This window comes from Schistocerca nitens, chromosome 9 (genome assembly GCF_023898315.1).
Source record: "Schistocerca nitens isolate TAMUIC-IGC-003100 chromosome 9, iqSchNite1.1, whole genome shotgun sequence".
NCBI classification, from domain to species: Eukaryota; Metazoa; Arthropoda; class Insecta; order Orthoptera; family Acrididae; genus Schistocerca; species Schistocerca nitens.
This window is the reverse complement of record NC_064622.1, coordinates 428,913,281-428,936,441: the sequence shown is the minus strand read 5'-3', so window position 1 is coordinate 428,936,441 and position 23,161 is coordinate 428,913,281. Positions and strand designations below refer to the sequence as shown.

Here is a 23,161-nt window from a genome sequence, read left to right as displayed (position 1 = left end):
CTGCATATATCCCACATCTCAAATATAAATTTCAGTACGACAGAGAGATATACTCTGAAATTATATCGACAGAACAGTAAGATTCTTGTATTTTTATTCTCTGACTGACAGTCAAAAATTTTCTTACGCAATCGTGCACATGAAGGCATATGTAGTGTGATCTGAAGTAGACATTACAATGTTAGTTTTCCTAGTGCTTCTGTCTGGGTATGGTATTTTAATAACGAAGTAATACTATTGTTTTTCTAAAGACTGTCGTGCCTCGTATTGTGGATGAGGATCATTGACGAAGAAATCTCCACCCCACCAAATTTCTAAAAGGTTCCATCAAATCCTCAAACGCTATGCGCTTCTTCTCGCTTATGCTCTAGTTTACCGTCCCCCACATGGGTCATCTACCATGTCATCAAATTCCTACACTTTTTTACCCACATCGAACACCTCCGCATCTCCTATACTACCAACAAACTATGTTCTAACAAACCCATTGTTTCCCCTCTGATCACCAACCGTGGTATGCTGGGGCACCTTTATAAACAACATCCTACGCCTACACATACTCCACATCATATACCAACGCAACTTTAACCAGGTCCCTCTCCCAGGTAATGAAACCCGCTCCGATATTTATCCATCCTACCAACTATAGCTTTTTCCATCTGTTTCCATTGCACTTTAGGGCTCCCTCTTCTTTCCTCCCTCCCCATTTCACTCCCTCCCTTCGCCTCCTCATACTATGGCCCTGCCCACCCATCGAACTCATCCTTTCTATTTTTGCCGCTATCCGCCTTACAGCCTACCCTTTTTCCGCAGATGTGTACTCACAACCACACTAACGTTTAATCTTCTCGCAACGTCTTCACCCAGTGCAGGTCCTTCAGCTTTTTAGTGAAAGTATAGTGCTTCTCTTTAACGAACGTTGCTGTTTCATTTTAATGTTTTTAAACGTCTATTTCGTCTTTTTACCTTTATCTGCCACATTTTTTATTTCCTTTTTAAACTTTAAACCAAGAAAACATCACTGTGTATTTATAATCAGCACTATATTATATTTTACAACCTTTACAATTTTGCATCCATAGACATGTTTTGTCATTTCTTCATTTATTTTCTGTAAATGGATAATCTGAAGAGCGGGATACTGCACCACTAGCCGCCCAAAAGGGGCGAGGAGGTTGAAATGACAATAAGAACAGTTGACGACCGCTGTGCACAAATAAGCCTAGTACGTGATTTTTTGATGAAACGAGGACGATTGATCCCTATGTGTTCCTATAGGTAATTAATATGTTTGTATAACACCACATCCACTATATGACTTTCATATTTTAGCTCTGCTTTCTATGGTGTGTCATGGTTTTTAGATGCAGTTGAGAATGATTAGCGTCAGAAACTAGTAGTGCAAATACAATAATTTAAAACAGCCTGATGGAACAATGTCCTTCTTCAAACAATGTTTGCGTTGTATGCATAGGCTGCACTTTGAAGCCTCTATAATTCTCCGTCATGCATAAGTTACTTCATCTGTTTACAACTTGTGCAACTTATCTCCAACATAGCCTGCTCATTGTTATTAGCCTTTTCCTCTCTTTACGGTTTTTACCTACTACGTCAATCCGGCACTAAACGGACTCTTTCTTTCTGCTTCAGATGTGTTCTACAAACATATCCTTTTTTATTTAAGTTCTGTCACATAGTTTGTCCCTGATTAGATATAGTACCTCTTCATCTGTTAACGCATCTACCCATCAAATGGTCACCAATCTTCTGCATCACCACATTCTAAAACATTCTGTTCTCCTCTTGTCTTTACTGTTTACCACAAATGGCTCACTTTCATCTACGCATGTCCGAAGGAACTTTGCATCGTAATTCGGAATAACACAAGCACTGCAATATCGTATCATATCGTACGTTATTATCTTGTCCCGTTTCTGTTCTGAGGATTTCGTTCTTAGTCATTCTTATTTTGCCCTCTTGGTTCTTGTACATATTATTTTTTAATCACCTTTACCTACAGCATACCGTACACCTATCGCGCCCCAGTTTACATTGTAGAACATTTTTCTATGTTGACGAATCCGATGAATACGTCCTGATTTTTCTTGCATTATCAAGCACAACGTCAGAACTGTCTCTTTGGCATCTTTACCGTTTCTAAATCCAATATGATCGTCATAGAATGGATTCTCAATTATCCTCTCCATTCTACTCTATGTTATTCTCATTAGCAACATGAATTCATGAGCTGTTAAGCTGGTTGTCTACCATCGGAATTATGTGGATGAAGCTTTTTTCAAAATTCGTATGGTACGTCTATAGTTTCATAAAATTTGCACATCAGCTTGAATAATCGTTTAGTTGTCATTTCCCTCATGATTTTAGAGCTCCCTGGAGTATGTTATCAATGCCTTTTTGACGGCAAGTCTTCCAAAACAAACAGATTCCTATTTCTTCTCGCATCACGCCATCAGTCAGCTTCTCTCCCGTGTTGCAGCAATTGATGTACTTTGTCCACCTGTCTGCTCTCTTCTCTGCTTTTAACAGTACCATTTCTCTTGCACCTTAATGATGATACGTCTACTTTTAATTTCATCGAATGGTCGGTAAAATTCTTCAGGGGGTACGACTGCATTATCGGTGTGTAAAATTCAGCGACGTTTCGGTCACTGTAGTGAATTTTCTTTCCACAGGATGTTTTTTGCTAACTACTGAATGAGAAAACCTTGAGTTCAAATGGTTCAAATGGCTCTGAGCACGATGGGACTAAACTTCTGAGGTCACCAGTCCCCTAGAACGTAGAACTACTTAAACCTAACTAACCTAAGGACAGCACAAACATCCATGCCCGAGGGAGGATTCGAACCTGCGACCGTAGCGGTCGCGCGGTTCCAGACTGTAGCGCCTACAACCGCTCGGCCACTCCAGCCGGCCGTTGAGTTCGTATATGTTGACGGAAGAGGCCGTAATCATAATCTGATAGGGTGATGAGAATGAGGAAGAAGTGTGTTACAAGTCCTTTATCGATAATCGCTATATATCTTGTGACTGGTGGATACAGACCTTCTTAACTGGTGTTGGCTTAATTGGTTGCCAGTGGTTGGTGGAAATAAGCGAAGGAGAAACGGGCGGCAGTTGTACTGCTGTTTACTTGTTACCTAGTGCCTAGTGGCCACCTCTGTGTATTGCTTCATATGAGCTGGCGCTCCGTAGCGCTGCCAAGAAGACGGAAGTCGGTACCCGCCCTGTTTCCATGTTTACTTGTCACTTGGCTATTTCTGACTTTGCCCTTGATGGTAAGAGGTTGTTTCACCAATACCCAGGCTTCTCGAAATTCTATCTATTTGCCGCTGTTATCCTGGCGTCCTATCAAAGCTGACTTGGTGTACATGAACCAACCAAGGACATCTGCTGCCTTTTTCTGATTTTCATGCTTCATTGCTTCGTAAATGAACTGAAGTATTTCTTTAATTACCGAATGCTTCTTCGCAGTTATCTTGTACCTGTATTTTCGTACCCCACTTCTTTCCAAATTTATTTTTCCGGGCGATTTTCTTCAGTCTAATCTTGTTGTTGTTGTTGTTGTTGTTGTTGTGGTCTTCAGTCCTGAGACTGGTTTGATGCAGCTCTCCACGCGACTTCATCACTAATAAATTGTGGGGTTGGGTTGGGTTGTTTGTGGAAGGAGACCAGACAGCGAGGTCATCGGTCTCATCGGATTAGGGAAGGATGGAGAAGGAAGTCGGCCGTGCCCTTTCAAAGGAACCATCCCGGCATTTGCCTGGAGCGATTTAGGGAAATCACGGAAAACCTAAATCAGGATGGCCGGACGCGGGATTGAACCGTCGTCCTCCAGAATGCGAGTCCAGTGTGCTAGCCACTGCGCCATCTCACTCGGTAATAAATTGTGATCCGAGCCCATATCTGCTTCTGGGTACACATGATAATCCCGTATATGATTTGAATATATTTCTTACTATCATGTAACCCTGATAGTACGTTCCCGCGTCTCCAAGATTTTCCCCATTTACATCTCATGTGAATTTTTATCAATTTATTCTCCGTTACCAGCCGAAGTTAATCGAGGAACTCATTTCATCTCTCATTCCACATTTTCCCGTAGCTATGGAAACGTTTCCGTTCAAAGCGCCACACTAAATTTTTGCCTACGTGTTGGTGCTTATAAGCCCGTGTCGAAGTCGTGCTGGATTCCATATACGCTGCAGTGACGCAATCAAACGGAAAGTTTTTGATCGTCCCATATACTTTCTGAATGACCCGTTTAACGTGCTTAAATACTTTGTCTATACAAGACAAGCAACCTCTGACCTACCGGGTATATGCTGATCACATAGACGGTAGGTCCCGTGAGCTTGGACGCAGGCCCAGACAGGACATGCCGCAGGCTGAGGATGTACACCCCCATCGTGGAGAAAAACGCCACGGTGGAAATCACTATAGCCGACACCAGCAATGGACCGAGAGCTGCAACAAAACACTCTTGGGGCTGTTGAACTGCAATCGCATATTTTACATCAAACATGGCCAAAAAGTTTTATCAATAAAGCAAATAAAATCCGGTGTGAGCCCACGTTCATTGTGAATATTTTAAGAATAAATATTTCAAGATTGCTAAAAAATAGTCTTTATTTTCTACGACGTTTCACCGTCTGGCATCATCAAAAATGGTTCAAATGGCTCTGAGCACTATGGGACTCAACTGCTGTGGTCATAAGTCCCCTAGAACTTAGAACTACTTAAACCTAACTAACCTAAGGACAGCACACAACACCCAGCCATCACGAGGCAGAGAAAATCCCTGACCCCGCCGGGAATAGAACCCGGGAACCCGGGCGTGGGAAGCGAGAACGCTACCGCACGACCACGAGATGCGGGCTGGCATCATCAGATATCTGGACAAGATAAAAGGCATGTAAAGAGTGACATGCGTTTGTTGTACAACATCATTCTCCAAAAATTAAAAAAAGTAATAAACATTTTTAAAATTTTCAGTCTCTAAAAATCTTCTGAATTGTGAAACGAGATCAAAATCTATACTTATCTGGGCGTCAACTAACAACTAATTTTAAAATTAGACAAAGATATAAGTTTTAACCGACAGGTGACGCTAGTGGTACGGGGAGGGAGAGTCGGGGGATCACCTTCCCTTCAAATTTTACTTTAATTTTATTATCATCCTAAAAGGTAGACAGATTGGAGAATTGCGCAGGTCGCACCAGTGTTTAAGAAGGGTAGTAGGAGTAATCCATCGAACTACAGACCTATATCATTGACGTCGGTTTGCAGTAGAATTTTGGAGCATATACTGTATTCAAACATTATGAATCACCTCGAAGGGAACGATCTATTGATAGACAGTCAGCATGGTTTCAGAAAACCTCGTTCTTGTGCAACGCAGCTAGCTCTTTATTCGCACGAAGTAATGGCCGCTATCGACAGGGGATCTCAAGCTGATTCCGTATTTCTAGATTTCCGGAAAGCTTTTGACACCGATCCTCACAAGCGACTTCTAATCAAGCTGCGGGCCTATGGGGTATCGTCTCAGTAGTGCGAATGGATTCGTGATTTCCAGTCAGGAAGGTCGCAGTTCGTAGTAATAGACGGCAAATCATCGAGTAAAACTGAAGTGATATCAGGTGTTCCCCAGGGAAGCGTCCTGGGACCTCTGTTGTTCCTGATCTATATAAATGACCTGGGTGACAATCTGAGCAGTTCTCTTGGGTTGTTCGCAGATGATGCTGTAATTTACCGTCTAGTAAGGTCATCCGAAGACCATTATCAGTTGCAAAGCGATTTAGAAAAGATTGCTGTATGGTGTGGCAGGTGGCAGTTGACGCTAAATAACGAAAAGTGTGAGGTGATCCACATGAGTTCCAAAAGAAATCCGTTGGAATTCGATTACTCAATAAATAATTCTCAAGGCTGTCAATTAAACTATGTACCTGGGTGTAAAAATTACGAACAACTTCAGTTGGAAAGACCATATAGATAATATTGTGGGGAAGGCGAGCCAAAGGTTGCTTTTCATTGGCAGGACACTTAGAAGATGCAACAAGTCCACTAAAGAGACAGCTTACACTACACTCGTTCGTCCTCTGTTAGAATATTGCTGCGCGGTGTGGGATCCTTACCAGGTGGGATTGACGGAGGACATCGAAAGGGTGCAAAAAAAGGGCAGCTCGTTTTGTATTATCACGTATTAGGGGAGAGAGTGTGGCAGATATGATACGCGAGTTGGGATGGAAGTCATTGAAGGAAAGACGTTTTTCGTAGCGGCGAGATCTATTTACGAAATTTCAGTAAGCAACTTCCGAATGCGAAAATATTTTGTTAAGCCCAACCTACATAGGTAGGAATGATCATCAAAATAAGAGAAATCAGAGCTCGAACAGAAAGGTTTAGGTGTTCGTTTTCCCGCGCTCTGTTCGGGAGTGGAATGGTAGAGAGATAGTATGACTGTGGTTCGATGAACCCTCTGCCAAGCACTTAAATGTGAACTGCAGAGTAATCATGTAGATGTAGATGTAGACATACCTCGAATTACAAAGATGCGGATTCCAACTATAAAACTAGTTTAAATGAATTTAACTACTCATTAATGACATTTCAGATGCGGGCATTCAGTTCATGTGGAATAGAGTTAAATGTGACAAGTATTCGTTGAATCTGTTAATAATGTCTAGACAGCAACAGAATTCCTCATTAACGGCAAACTGGGTGGCAGATGGACACACTGACCCCAGAGCTATGGAAGCGCACCCTTACTAATAAACACAATAAATGTTCTGGCCCATCAGTAAAGGAAACATTACTAAAAAGGTTGGCATCGGTTAAAAGCAATGACAAGGAAAGATGTCATTGGACTCTGTTAAAAAATGCCGATCTTCTGTATAATGGCTATGTCACGGTCAAATAAAATTTATGCTTGTATTGAGACCATTGCGCAGGAAAAGTAAGGGCTACAGTGGCAAGTTGATGAGCGGGACAAAGTGACTTTTCACGTGATGTAACTTCATTCTTTTCAGTAACTTCATCATACGCATACTACTGACAAATTGCGCGATGTGAAATTAAAAATTCAAACAGTGAAGCCGCTGTCACTAGTGTCTGTTAGATAACTGTCGTGCAAGTCGCCTGTTTTCTTGTGATTTTCAAAGTATTCAGCATAAACTCTTTTGTCTATAGCGGACGTATTCACTTAGAGAGAATTCAGCAAATGTGTTGATATTTAAAAATTTATGCATCGTTCCGTCTCATTTACCCTTGTTTTTCCCAAATGACTAGATTCGGTCACTATTCATCTTCAGATCTATGTAGTTGCTTGAGAAATCTGTCTTGTCGGTGCAGGAATTACACATCAGAATACTGTATTAAGTGATTAAATAGATTGCATGATAATATTGTTATAGAAATTTGCCGTAGTTAAAGTGCGACTGAGACGGAAAATTAAACGATATGTAAAGTTTTGATTAAAGTCTCTCAATTATAATACCTAAGAATTTGGTTATTGTTTGCTATATACGACTATAGTAATATGAGTTCCACAACCACTATCTTAAGTGTGAAACTGCCAAACATTCTAAGTGCCATATTTTCACAAAAAGCGCTTTCAGTGCTATTGTGTTTTGATATTCTGTTTCATTTACCTAGACTTGTTCCAAATACCAGATCACGGAGGAGATGTTTGAAACATTCATTACTGGATGGTGCATGGTCCTGTTGCCTGTTGGTACTCCGCGTTGGATTTCGAAGTGCTATGCGTCAAGGTCTCCTCCATTTCAGCTGATGGACAACTCGTTCTATTAAGCAGAGTGCATGTAACCTTCTATATGTATAAAAAAGAAAATTATTTGTAATTCGAGGAGGTAATTTGGGTTTGAAAACAGTAAAACAAGTTGGAGAACTGAACAGACAAAGCTTCACGCCTCTTGTAAACGCTATGAAAAGCCATTTCTTCCTTAACAGCACAAGATGTGCTGATCTCAAGAATGCAACTGTGTAAGAAACAGAAGTTAATATGGAAATAAATTTTCCTTCCACTTTGTTATTCCGTTTTAGGAATTTCAAAGCATATGAGAGATGAATTACGTTGACTACAATTCTGCTAGTTACAATATTACTGCCCCACTGTTTTTGCACTAGCATAAATAAAACGTAGTGACTCAGTATTAGTGGCAGATGAAATAAAAACCTTAGAACCAGCCAGTTTACCGGTATGGTACCCAGAACATTCATCATAAATTATTTGTTTTGTAATTTGTCCCACTATTTATTGCAGTGATGATGTTAGCAGCGTAGTTCTATGCTACCAGAGTACCATCTCAATTTTTTTTGATACAGTTATGCCATACACAATAAATAATGAGTAATTTTTTTCTGTTAGCAAGTTGGTTTTATTCAGACTTCCAGTTCAGTATTTTTTTCCCCACTCTTTTGGCTGCAAAACCCTGTTTTTCAACATACCTAATTTCAGTGCGAAGGCTTTATGCCGCCATAATGGAAGGGCCTGCATGATAACATTCTACTAGTTGACGCCGGAGCTAACGTACTGCTGCATTAATAATCGACATATCATCCACGTACAGTACTGGACATTAAAATTGCTACACCGCGTAGATGACGTGCTACAGACGCGAAACTTAACCGACAGGAAGAAGATGCTGTGATATGCAAATGATTAGCTTTTCAGAGCATTCACACAAGGTTGGTGGCGGTGGCGACACCTACAACGTGCTGATTTCTCATACAAAACAGCAGTTGACCGGCGTTGCCCGGTGAAACGTTGTTGTGATCCCTCGTGTAAGGAGGAGAAATGCTTACCATCACGTTTCCGACTTTGATAAAGGTCGGATTGTAGCCTATCGCGATTGCGGTTTAGCATATCGCGACATTGCTGCTCGCGTTGGTCGAGATCCTATGACTGTTAGCAGAATATGGAATCGGTGGGCTCAGGAGTGTAATACGGAATGCCGTGCTGGATCCCAACGGCTTCGTATCACTAGCAGTCGAATTGACAGGCATCTTATCCGCATGGCTGTATTGGATCGTGCAGCCACGTCTCGATCCCTGAGTCAACAGATGGGGACATTTGCAAGACAACAACCATTTGCACGAACAGATCGCTGACGTTTCCAGCAGCATGCACTATGAGCTCGGAGACCATGGCTGAGGTTACCCTTGACGCTGCATCACAGACAGGAGCGCCTGAAAAGGTGTACTCAACGACGAACCTGGGTGCACGAATGGCAAAACGTCATTTTTCCGGATGAATCCAGGTTCTGTTTACAGCATAATGATGGTCGCATCCGTGTTTGGCGACATGGCGGTGAACGCACATTGGAAGCATCTATTCGTCTTCGCCATACTGGCGTATCACACGGCGTGATGGTATGGGGTTGCATTGGTTACACGTCTCGGTCACCTCTTGTTCGCATTGACGGCGCTTTGAACAGTGGGCGTTACATTTCAGATGCGTTACGACTCGTGGCTCTATCCTCCATTCGTTCCCTGCGAAACCCTACATTTGAGCAGGATAATGCACGACCGCATGTTGCAGGTCCTGTACGGGCCTTTCTAGATACAGAAAATGTTCGACTGCTGTCCTGGCCAGCACATTCTCCAGATATCTCACCAATTGAAAACGTCTGGTCAATGGTGGCCGAGCAACTGGCTCGTCACAATACGCCAGTCACTACTCTTGATGAACTGTGGTATCGTTTTGACGCTACATGGGCAGCTGTACCTGTACACGCCATCGAAGCTCTGTTTGACTCAATGCCAAGGCGTATCAAGGCCGTTATTACGGCCAGAGGTGGTTGTTCTGGGTACTGATTTCTCAGGATCTATGCACCCATATTGAGTGAAAATGTAGTCACATGTCAGTTCTAGTATATTTGTCCCATTAATACCCGTTTATCATCTGCATTTCTACTTGGTGCAGCAATTTTAATGGCTAGTATTGTATGATCACTCATTGGGACAAACAGACGAAATTCTGAGGTGCGCCATCCGGGATGTAGGTTGGATGAAGAATAATCTTTTGAAATTTTGTGAGTCTATATCGGCTGCGCAGGCTTGCGTAAGGCCTTGCGTTGTCACGGAGAAGTAGTTGGTTTGCTTTTATAGCGACGATCCCGCTGAAGTCGTTTCTTCAATTTTCTGAGGGTAGCACAATACACTTCCACGCTGACCGTTGCACCTTGGTGGAGAACATAAATCGGAATAACCCCTTCAGGCTCTCAGGATACTTTCGCAATGACTTTATCTGCTTAGGATGAGGCTTTGAACTTTTTCTTCGGGGGAGAGGTGGTATGACTCCATTCCGTCGATTGCCGTTTCGTTCCCAGTTCGAAGAGATGAATTCATGTTTCATCGCCTTGGACGATGTTCGAGAAAAATTTGTCACTAGCTGGCACGCAACGCGCAAGCAATCCTGCACAGATTTTCTTTGCTCTTTTGATGAACCATATGTTAGTATGATCTCTCCACAGATGGTTGCACCTACGATACAGCTATCTGTAACTCACCCACAAGAATCCTGGCTTGTGGAAATGCATAGCTATAGTTAATTAGTTATTGTACTGTATTACGCCTCATAAGAACAAAAGTGTATTTAACTTTTATCATTGTCATACAGAATTACCTTGAAATTTTCAAAATAATAAGAATTTTTATATAATGTAAAAATTCATACTGTGAGGGGCCATTTAGTTTCATTTTTTCTTGAAACTACAGGATGAAGGGAAATTTTATCGTTTGCAAACAAGTTGTGGGTGAGCATACAGAAGCTGATGATGCTTACTTGTTCTTCCTTCAAATTCTTTTTTGAGTAGTAAATGTGACAGAAATAAACATAAACGTGTGTAGTTTTTGTGTGCCTTACGTGACGAGAAATGACTAGAGGAATTACCATTCGTCAAGTCACTGATGCAGGCTGTCATAGCAAAAATCCGCTGAGTGAGATCGGAGTACCCCTGATGGCAGCATTAAGATGACAGCATTGAGACGAACGATGACAACAATAGAAGTGTTAAGCTGTAGTTTATGGTCTAAAACGGAAAACCTACAAAACTTTTGTATTATATGCTATAGTAGTAAAATCGAATTCCGCGGAAGAAGACACACAGGTGGAGGGTACTTTGATATGAGGTTCTGAGTACACAAGATTGGTTGCTGACGCAACTACTTGATGTGAAGGTGATCCGGAGTGACCGATCTAATTAAAAACATGCAACAGAGGAGGAACAAAGAACGAGAATTATCTTAAATATCACTACAGTTGGAGAGGATGTTGGTTACAGTGGATATGTGGGTATGTTGGCAGACCTGCGTAGAAGTCGCTAGCCGAGGGCAGCTTGCTAAGCGTGCAGTTGGTGGCGTTGCCCGACAGTTCTCCCAGCAGCCGCTCGCTGGCGGTCCAGAAGAACTGGAACACCGGCTGGTACTCCCTGATCATGGCCGCGCCCTCACAACTCAAGGACAGCGCTGTACCCCGCCGCAGGCCGTGGCATCAAGGAAGCGGTGCGCAACAAACCGTCTCAGCTGACCTGCTGTGTCCACTTGTTTGCTGTTAGCGGGAAACCTAAAGGGAAAGAGAAACGAGTCTCAAACATTTTTTTGTACAAGTCGAGCTGTAAATATCTGTAGACACCATTCCAAAATTTGTGGCCATTATGCTGACGGGAGAACATCCTGAACAGTGAGTTTTTTTGTAGATGTCTGATGTCGAACTCCGAGGCTGTTATTCAACTGAAGGCTGTTGGGGGTGACCGCAGTCAGCCACAAATACTTTTAAGAAGCTTTATTTTTTTTGAGTGACTGTTTCCGGTTAATCTCCAAATTATTGCAATTGTTTTAGTATGGTGCTAGAATAGCTAGTAGTATATCATCAGCTCGTGTACTGCATAAAATAACTTTACTCAAAATTAGATAGCACCGCTTTACGTGCAGTATGTGTGGTGTCATCGCTAGACACCACACTTGCTAGGTGGTAACTTAAATCGGCCGCGGTCCTGTAGTACATGTCGGACCCGCGTGTCGCCACTGTGTACTCGCAATCCTAGCGCCACCACATGGCAGGTCAGAATACACGGACTTGACCTCGTCCCAGTTGTACGGACGACATAGCTTGCGACCACACGTATCACGTCTTCCTCTCATTTGCCGAGAGACAGATTAAATAGCCTTCAGCTAGTCCATCGCTACTACCTAGCAAGGCGCCATGTGTATCATTGCTAATTGCTTACTACTATGCAAGAGATGTATTTCAACAAGAACAAGACTACATTAAAGTTAAGTATATTAAAATCTCTCTTCTTTTCTTTATAGTTTTCATCCAGTCTCCTGTTTCAGAATTTACGCCCGTCTGCGTTAGTTTCGCGTGCACCTAGCCACTCATTGTGTCGAGACCTTAGGGAATCGACACAACAATATTTTGGCGCCGAGGAGTGGTGCCGCGCCCACGTTGCAGTCTTTGTGTTCTATTTGCTCTAATTTGCTTGTGTCATGGCTTCGCCGCATTCTCCAGATGTACTGTCCGAATTTTTTCGCTTGCAGAATCAGCAGACGCAGGCGTTATTGGAAGCCCTTGGACAGCTCGTCCAGGGTCAACGTGCGCTGCAAACCGATGCGGCGGCAGCCGCTTCTTCGCTACCGCAGCCACACAACGCTGTCGCACCGCCATTTAGGCCCTTTGAGGCCACAACCGAAAGCTGGACTGAGTGGGCCGATCAGTTCAACTTCCACCTCACTGCTTATGGAATTCAAGGTAAAGAGCGGCAGCCGTTTTTGCTTTCTTGTGTCGGTGTGTCTACCTACCGTGTGATAGTGAAATTGTTTCCCCGACGCGACGTCGCAACTCTGTCCTACGAAGAAATTTTGTCTGCTTTAGATGCCTATTTCAAAGAAACAGTTAATGTAGTTGCTAAACGGTATACGTTTTTTCGTACAAAACGTACGGCCGGTCAGACTAACAGGGAGTGGGTAGCAACTTTGCAAGGACTTACTAGAGACTGCGCGTTTGCCTGTGAATGTGGCCTCCCATATTCAGATACTATGGTGCGTGATGCAATTGCACAGAACGTTTCTGATGTTCGCATAAGGGAACAGATTTTGAAGCTAGTTAATCCCTCCCTGCAACAAGTGATAGACATATTGGACAGGCAAGACACACTTGACTTTGCTCAGGAATCATTTGAAACTTCGCCAGCAGTGTGTCACGTTAATCGGCCCGCCCGGCCCGCTGCACGGGACGCTGAGCGGCCCTCGCGCCCGACTTCGCAGCGGCCGCCTAGCTTGCAACCACGTGCGCCGCGTAAGCAAGCAAATGCAGTGAAATCTTGCCCGCGGTGTGCAATTAGACATTCGCGTGAAAATTGCCCGTCACGCCAAGCTATTTGCTTTTACTGTCAAAAGAAAGGACATGTACAAAGTGTTTGCCAGAAAAAGCTTAGGTCAGACAATCACACAAATTCCAGGCCCTTTGCTTCGCGCCGGAATCGAACCCAGGACAATCAGGCTCGTGGACCTTCGCCCATGGACATTCATGTAGTTCATTCCCACCCGTCCAGTGACACTTTAGCTAACAGTGACTGTGTTCGTCCCACCCAAAGTGTGCGTCGACGTCGCCGGCAATCCCGTAAAGTTGCAAGTGCTTCTGTACCTGTCTCAGTTCAAATTGCACGAGACAGTCGCTCTTGTCGTCAACAAGACAATAAACTTTTTGTGGACTTAGACTTTGCAGGAAAAGTGATACCATTCCAGCTCGATACCGGAGCTGCAGTTTCATTGCTCAATCACGACACGTACAAACAACTGGGCGCCCCGCCATTGCGTGCCGCAAATGTTACGTTAACTAGTTACTCAGGACAGCATATACCTGTGTTAGGACAGTGCAGCCTTCTTGCAACATACAAGGGACAGACAAAACTTGTGTCATTTTATGTTCTTCGTTCCTCTAGTGCAGTGAACTTGTTTGGTTTAGATTTGTTTCAATTGTTTAATTTGTCTATAGTGAATCAGGTCCTATCAGTGAATCAGACTGTGCCTTCCGCCAGTGTTTCTAGTCTTTGTGAAGAATTTGCAGACATTTTTGCACCGGGCCTTGGTTGCGCTAAGAACTATGAAGCGCATTTAGAACTGAAAGACAACGCGCAACCGAAATTTTTCAGAGCGCGCAATGTTCCCCACGCATTGCGTGATGAGGTCGCAAGAACATTGGCCGAGTTAGAATCTCAAGGTGTAATTGAACGTGTGCAGGCTTCTCTCTGGGCCTCACCCTTAGTAATTTTGCCAAAACCTTCCGGAAAATTGAGACTTTGCGTGGACTTCAAGGCAACTGTGAATCCACACCTTGTGACTGCTACTTTTCCTTTGCCCCGCCCGGAAGATCTTTTTGACAAACTGTGCCCGGGAAAATATTTTTCAAAATTGGACCTAGCAGATGCGTACTTGCAAATACCTGTGGACGAAGACTCCCAGCGCGTCTTGGTGGTAAACACGCATCTTGGCTTGTATCGCTTCAAAAGACTGCCATTCGGGTGTGCATCCGCCCCTGCTTTATTTCAGCAATATTTACAAACTATTTGTGCGTCGGTCCCTACGGCTGCGAACTATCTGGACGATATTGTGCTCTCAGGAAAGACAGAAGCCGAACATTTGCAGAATCTCCGGACATTATTTCAGGTCTTGCGTCAGAATGGTCTTCGCTTGAGGAAGGACAAATGTGTTTTTTTTGCTCGGGACTTACCCTACCTGGGGCATGTCATAAATGCCCAAGGTATACATCCGAGTCCAGAGCACCTTCGTGCCATTCAGGACTTGCCGTCACCGCAGAACTTAAAACAGCTACAGAGTGTGCTGGGTAAGGTAAATTATTCTCATAGGTTTGTGCGCAATGCTTCTTCCATTTCAGCTCCGCTTCATCGCTTACGCCGTAAAGGTGTTCCGTTCGTCTGGACGACGGAATGCGAACGCGCCTTTCGCCAGTTGAAATCGGCGTTACTTTCGAATACTTGCCTTACGCCATTCGATCCCCGAAAACCCCTTTTGTTGATGGTAGATGCATCGGATTTCGGGATCGGTGCTGTGCTTGCGCACAAGGATGGCTCGCATGATCGCCCTATTGCCTTTGCGTCCAAATTGCTCTCATCTGCGCAAAGAAATTATTCACAGATAGAGAAAGAAGCTTTAGCTCTCGTGTTTGGTGTTTCAAAGTTCCATGATTTCTTGTATGGTCGTCACTTTACCATCATCACGGACCACAAGCCTTTGACATCGCTTTTTCATCCGAACAAGCCTGTACCTCCACGTACAGCGCAGAAATTCATTCGCTGGTCTCTTTTTCTCTCGCAGTACCGCTACGATATCTTGTATCGGTCCACTGCTAAGCACGGCAACGCTGATGCGTTGTCCCGTTTGCCTGTTGCTGAGGATAAAGCATTCGATTCTTCCGAACTTGCTTGCATGTTCATTGATTCGGAAGCCGATGACGTGGTCGCATCGTTTCCGATTGATTTTCGTCGTGTAGCTACAGCCACAGCTGCTGACCCTGTCCTTGCTCCTGTTTTGCGTTTTGTTGCTACGCAATGGCCCTTGTCAAAGTCACGGATCGAGGATCCTTTGGTTCGCCGATTTTTTGCCCACAAGGAGAGACTTTTTGTCCGACGTGGTGTTTTGTTGTTGCGTTCCGATAATGATCAATCCCGAGTCGTGGTCCCACGTTCGTTACAGTCCTCTGTCTTAAAGCTTCTTCACCAAGGACATTGGGGTATAGTGCGAACGAAACAACTTGCTCGACAGCACTGTACTTGGTTCGGAATCGATGCTGCGATTACGAATATGTGCTCCTCTTGCGTGGCGTGTGCCGAACAACAATCCGCACCGCCGCGGAAATTCTTTGCATGGCCGAAAGCTACTTCCCCTTGGCAACGCTTGCACATCGATTTTGCTGGTCCATTCTGGAATGCTCGATGGTTGGTTGTGGTCGATGCTTTCAGTAATTTTCCTTTTGTTGTCCGGATGTCTTCCACGACGTCTTCTGCCACCATCCAAGCCTTGTCTGCTATCTTTTGCATTGAAGGTCTTCCGCAGACTATTGTTTCCGACAATGGCCCACAATTCATGTCCGCAGAATTTCAGTCGTTCTGCAAGGCCAATGGTATTCAACATCTGACATCCGCGCCGTTTTCGCCTCAGTCCAACGGTGCCGCGGAACGATTGGTCCGGACTTTCAAGTCACAGATGTTGAAATTGAAAGAATCGCATTCTCGGGAGGACGCTTTGTTACTCTTTTTGTCCTCATATCGCTCTCAGCCCCGCGAGGGTCGCTCGCCGGCTGCGTTGCTCCATGGTCGTACTCATCGAACTCTGATGTCTTTGCTGCATCCGCCACATCAGGTTCCTGTGCAGCGGCAGACTCCTGCTTTTGCTCCTGGCGACGTTGTCTATTATCGCAACTATCGCGGTTCACAGCGTTGGCTCGCAGGGCGCATTCTTCGCTGCCTCGGCCGCGCGATGTATTTGGTTTTGGGGGCCTCTGGTGAGGTGCGTCGGCATCTCAATCAGCTGCGCCTCTGTCGTCGCCTGGGTTCTGCCGCTCCCCGTCTGCTTTCAGCGACGGAGCCGTCAGGTCAGCGCCCTGGGGACCCATCTACTGGCTCGCCTCATCCCCAGGTGTTCCCGACGCTGCCTTCCCTTTTGCCTCATGGCGTCGCGCCGCCGCAGCCGCCGCCGGCGCCGCCAGCAGCGGACGCTTCGCTGCAGCCGCCTCGCGCCTCCCTGGGTCACGCGCCGCCGCTTGCTTCCCGTGACCAGCCGTCCTCCGCCATGGACCTCTTGCCCGCTCCGGACCAGATGTCGTCTTCGCCCGTCGGGTGCTCCGACCACATGGAGGTCGACCCTTCTGTCTCATTACGTGCGCATACACCTCATGTTGACGTGCACCCTGGACTAGGTTTGCAGGCGTTTCCTAGCTCCCCTCGGACCGAATGGCCGGGTGCGGGTGGCACAGCCTCGCCTGTTGTTAGGCTCCCCACCTCATCGCATACGTCAACATGGGGTCCTCCCCACGGCGGGCGGAAGCCTTATCTCACGACCGTTCGCCGATTTGCGGGGGAGGAATGTGGTGTCATCGCTAGACACCACACTTGCTAGGTGGTAACTTAAATCGGCCGCGGTCCTGTAGTACATGTCGGACCCGCGTGTCGCCACTGTGTACTCGCAATCCTAGCGCCACCACATGGCAGGTCAGAATACACGGACTTGACCTCGTCCCAGTTGTACGGACGACATAGCTTGCGACCACACGTATCACGTCTTCCTCTCATTTGCCGAGAGACAGATTAAATAGCCTTCAGCTAGTCCATCGCTACTACCTAGCAAGGCGCCATGTGTATCATTGCTAATTGCTTACTACTATGCAAGAGATGTATTTCAACAAGAACAAGACTACATTAAAGTTAAGTATATTAAAATCTCTCTTCTTTTCTTTATAGTTTTCATCCAGTCTCCTGTTTCAGAATTTACGCCCGTCTGCGTTAGTTTCGCGCGCACCTAGCCACTCATTGTGTCGAGACCTTAGGGAATCGACACAACAGTATGCATGAATTTTTTAATATAGAAAACTAAGTTAAAAACGAGACAAACGGAAAAAGTAAGTAAACTGTTTATCATTTGAAAAGTTCTCATCATAGTTGTTAATACGTGTATCCACTGGGAGACAAGACGATCAATGCACTCAGGGAAAAAGTTTGTGGTTACCTTGGGAGCTATGATTGTACCCAGACGTGCAACATTTCGTTCGAAACTAATTGACGGTCACGAAAGTCTTTCTTCAGGGCTTCAAAAATATGGAATTCGCATGACGAGAAATGGAGACTCTATGGAGGATATGAAAGGGGTTGCCAGCTAAACTTCTGCAGCGTAGTCGAATAAACCTTGGATACATGTGGACAGCTCTTTACACATTTTCTGTGCAATACTGATCTTCTCCCAAGCGATTTCTGTAACTTTGAAGTCCTGAGGAAAGACATTCCTTACCGTTGATTTATTCGGCCAAAGTGGTCTACGACTTTCATTGTTTTAATATCAGAGATTGAAACACAATTATCCGACATGCTATACTACTAATCTACTTTGATATTGTTTATGTTTGATTAAGAAATCTACACTATTTTATGCACATTTACAAGGCTTGTCCAGAAAGTAAGTTCCGATCAGTCGCGAAATGGAAACTACTTTGAAAACCAGGAATGTTTTATTTGCGACAGTTGGCTTCACTTTGCAGCTACTTCTCTACTTAGTCGCCGCTCCAGTTAGGACATCTGTCGAAACGTTATACTAACTTTCCAGTACCCTCGTCATAGAAGGCAGCCGCTTGTGCTTCCCGCCAATTATCTAGGCTGGCCCATTGTCTGTGCGAAAATGTTGTCTTCATAGCCACTAGTTAATGTGAGCTGAGATGAAACACAGATAGAGCCAATTGCCGTCTGTAGTGCTAGCGGTCAAACACTCTCCATCGATAACGCAGCAGGAGCATTTTCATTGCCCCTGCAGATTGCGACCGAGAATTGTCACGAAGTAGGAACCGTATGACAGTTCTGTAATGCGGGCAGCATAACATCAGGCGAAATCTCTCACCAGGACCTCATACTTCGCGGGAGACACTATTTTCTACGCCTCTTTGTGTGCTCACCAAGCGCTCAGCACTGAAAAGAGTGAAGTGATGCAGGGACACTAGAGGCACTGTCGAACAGATATGTCCAAAGCTTTATGAGATTTTCACAGTGGTTTCCATTTCTAGACCGATCGGAACTTAATTTCCGAATATCCCTTGTATATCGTGATTCCATAGGCAGTCGCCAACGTTTTTCCATGAGTGCATTGACCATCTTGTCTCATTGTGGGATAAATGTATTAACAGATATGGGGATCATTTTTGAAATAACACATTACTTAAATATTTCCATTTTTTCGTTTTCATTTGACAGACCCTTATACACACAGTGCAGTCACATTAATGTGACCACCGCCTCTGTGAGGCGTCAATGTGTAATAACCACTCAAAGACAGCAGGTGGCAGTTCTAGCAGTAAGGGGTACGTAAAGCATCTCCGGGGATCGCGGAAAACAGTTCAGTCACTGTCATAATGTGGAAACGGAGTGATTTATCTAACGTCCAAAAGGGAATCATAATTGGCTTTCGTAACAGGAGTAGAGGCACTTCCGGAACGGCTAATTTTAAACTATTTGCATGCCATCGTGGTTGAAGTACACAGTGCATGGCAAAATGGCGCTATATAAAACCTGCGCCAAGGCAGCAGTGGTACAACATGAGCCAAAGATACCAGGGGTGGACGATAACTTGCGGAGATGTGTACGGACGAATAGACGTGTAAGCGTTAAGCAGCTGACCGCTCAGATGAAACAAGGCGCTATCAACTGTGTCTCAGTATCATCCGTTCTTCAATTGTTTTAACATCAGATGTTCAAACACAGGTATCCAAACTTTTCACAATGTTATATTTGCGTGTCTGACATCGCCATCTCTATTACTGATCTTGATTCATACTGTTTATGTCTGATTAAAAAATCAATGCTTTTATTCTTATTAGCTCTTCACTATTTTACGTACATTTATATTTTACCTGACATGTGTCATGTGAAACTTAAGATTAATGCCACCCCCTGTTTTCATCCTCCCACCCCCTACCGTCTCTGGAAGATTATATACTTTGTTTTTTTTATGGCTTGCTTTACACTAGATTTTCAGGGTTACATCTTATTTATTGTAAATCTTTAATTTATTTTCTTCTAAATTATATCACCGTAGCTCAGACATCGATAGAAAAGCTATCTGGCCTTAATTTAAATCGACAGAACGTTTTACCTGGTATATTTGTTTATATAAAATTTTCTTCGTAATTAACACTTTGTTCTTTCTTTACTATACAGATGATATTTTAAAAATTGTATTTAGTGTATGCAGTTGTAATTTATCTTTTAGGTTTGTGTTTTAACATAAAGAAAAAACATTTGACGGACTGTATTAGCCCAAATGAACAGAAGTATCTACAGCAAATATTTAGGTGGCCAGTACTCCTTACGCAAATGTATAACCATTTGTGTCTACGCAGTAGATGAATAATACAGATATACACATAATTATTTTACGAATGTGCTAATGGGGATTTGTTTACCAATAAGTATGTAGATATATATCTTTCCACTGTTAATATTTCATTTACCTCATCACGACGCAGATCGATGCAGCCCGCACATTCATAGGAAATTTAAAACTGACGGAACAGTCATGCCTGAATAAAATTAAAGATCCGTTGTTCTATATGCTATACGAGGCACATGGTATTCCATGTAATGCTTAACTCACGTTTTTGAATCGTTATTGGATCACTTGTTTCTATTTGGAATGTAAAATATTTTGAAATTGCAATTAAATCAATACCATTAAACGCTGACAGGCGTTGGTATACATCAACGGGTACAGTTAAAATGTGTGCCCAGACCGGGACTCGAAACCGGGATCTCCAGCTTATATTGCAGATGCTCTATCCATATCTTTTTTGTTTGATATTGTTCGTTGCATTTGTTCGGTGCTGATGTCCCACGACACCCGTTCAAGTTCAGTGTTGAGCCCTTGACGCAGTTTTTTATTACAGAGGGCAGCTAACCCTCTGACCGAACACGCTGAGCTACCGCACCGGCATCTGAGCCACCAAGGGCACAGAGGATAGTGAGACTGAAGGGATTTATCGCCGGCATGCTCCTCGTGAGACCCACACTCTCAACTTATAGTCCACACACTACGTTGGTAGTGCCCCTGCCGTTATACCCATTACTCGTGGCAGACAATACACGAAGTCCCGAAAAAGTTCAGGCAATTCGTGTGCATCCGCAATGAAGAAGGTCGTTAGCCGGTTAGCCTTAACTACATGAAGATGGCATCTGTTCTTTCGGACATGTCGGAAAAAACAGATGCCATCTTTATATATGTAAAATATTTTGCTCTTTTCTGGCGCGCCAGCATCGATACTTATGCTCTCTGGCAAGCCGTAATCGATAGCAGTCAACATCATGTATGAAGGAAGTCTTTGACAACATTAACAGCTGATCGTAACTGTCAGTTTACATACCGAGTGGCTACAGCTTACGGGCACTGCCATGTGTTTATGCAGACGGAATGACATCCTTTCATTTACGTGTAATATTGGATATTGGCTACTTAAAATGTGGCTTCATGTACCGCACATAAATTTTAATTACGCGCCACATCTTCAGTGATGTGTCATATGATGCTTATCTACGAGTACGTAGAGATATAAGTTTATATCATGTCTGTATCCAGACTGTTATTATTCTTCCATAATAAGATTTTCACTCTGCTACAGAATTAGTGCTGATGTGAAACATCCTGGTAGACTGACACTGTGAGCCAGACCTATACTCGAACTCGGGACCTATGGCTGTCTCGGAAAAATGTTGTACCGATTCAGCAACCAAAGCCTACCACAAAGCTTAGTACTTTCCCTCAAAAGGCAAAGATCCCGAGATGGAATCTCGGTCCGGCAAATAGTTTTCGCTTCGGAGTGAAAATCTCTATCTGGAAACATACCCCAGGCTTCGGCTCCGCAGTACCATTTCTTCCAGGAGTGCTAGTCTTGAAAGTTTCGCAGGAGACCTTCTGTGAAGCTTAAAAGGTAGAAGATGGGGTAGTAGTAGAAGTAAAGATGTGAGGAGGGGACATGAGACGTCGAAAGGTTCAAGTCCCGAGCTCGAGTCTCGTTCCGACAGTTGTAATCTTTTTTACGAGATCTCATTGTTATTATGTATTGTAGGTTTTTTTAAAAGCATGTACTGATATCATATGTTATAAGTTGGTATGGTTCAAATGGTTCAAATGGCTCTGAGCACTATGGGACTTAACATCAATTAGAACGTAGAACTACTTAAACCTAACTAACCTGAGGATATCACACACATCCATGTCCGAGGCAGGATTCGAATCTGTGACCGTAGCAGTCGCGCGGTTCCGGACTGAAGCACATAGAACCGCTCGGCCACTGCGGCCGGCTATAAGTTGGTATGTTTCATTTTAAGTTTTTGATTATGACGTAATTGTCAAAATCGGCCCATAGTACAGCTAATATAAAATAACAAAAGACTACAGCGGAGCATGCTCTTCTTCATAAAGAGAAACATGAGCGTGAAGTTACGGTGCATGTGCTGATGTTCAAGTGGACAGAGGCTTAAGCAGCTCACTACCCTCAAGGGCTCTGGAGAGAAATATTTTTTCCACTGGGTCAGTGCCGACAGCACACACACGCTGTTTACTGCCTGCATCTGTGCTACAGATTGCGAACCTTTAAATGACCTTTGGTGCCATGTTATAGCTTTGCATGTGATACTGAAAGTCGCTGTCGGCACATGCAATGTCAAGGAAGGGGAGGGCAGGGGCGGTGAGGAAGGTGGGGTGAAAGGGAGATGGAGAGGTTGTACTGTGTGCATCGAGCACCATCCCACTCCCCCATTGCTGTCATCCATAGGAATCATTCAAGATCTGTGCCCTGCGATGGGACGACCTTCCAGTCAATTTAAAAAAAAAAAAAAAAATCATCCAGTATACCGGAGGGATTCGTCGCAATACCAGCGTGACTTGCAATGCCAGCACCGATGCTGACGCTGAAATCGAAGCCGTAATTATGCAACGCGAAGCGGATAAGCAAGTTTTCCGGAGTGCCGACGGTGTCTGTCGTGTCACGACTCCGAAGTTTCCCCTGGCCTCACCTCGCACACACATGTTACGGTTTTTCTGCGACTGTGGTACCGCGCGATTTTTGCGAGCACACCGAGATGATGTCCTTGGCGTCGCTATGCTGGTGCATGCCAGCTGACAGCCATTATATGCGGAGTAATGGAGATTATTAAAAAAACTTAACCGGATTATCGAGAAGTATTTCATTTACCTTGCCTGGAAGCCACAGATCGACATTCTGATAATGAACACCGTTTGCATTATCGCCACCGGAATAACCGACTCCAGCCACTACCCGAAGTAGAGCACGTAATTGTTCAATATCAAGTAACATTAATGTGACCACATGACAAAAGTCTGAATAACTAGCTTT

The 23,161-nt window shown here is 44.2% G+C and overlaps 1 protein-coding gene across 1 annotated transcript in view; it reads right to left on the bottom strand.

Moving 5' to 3' along the window:
* LOC126204294 (organic solute transporter alpha-like protein) overlaps window positions 1-11,476 on the bottom strand; it is a 53,386-nt gene extending 41,910 nt beyond the window's left edge. The window contains exons 1-2 of the mRNA XM_049938682.1: window positions 11,347-11,476; window positions 4,334-4,485 (exon numbers count right to left, since the gene is read on the bottom strand). Coding sequence (XP_049794639.1) covers window positions 4,334-4,485; window positions 11,347-11,476 — 282 coding nt within the window. The remainder of the gene's footprint in view (window positions 1-4,333; window positions 4,486-11,346) is intronic.
* Window positions 11,477-23,161: the final 11,685 nt, after the last annotated feature.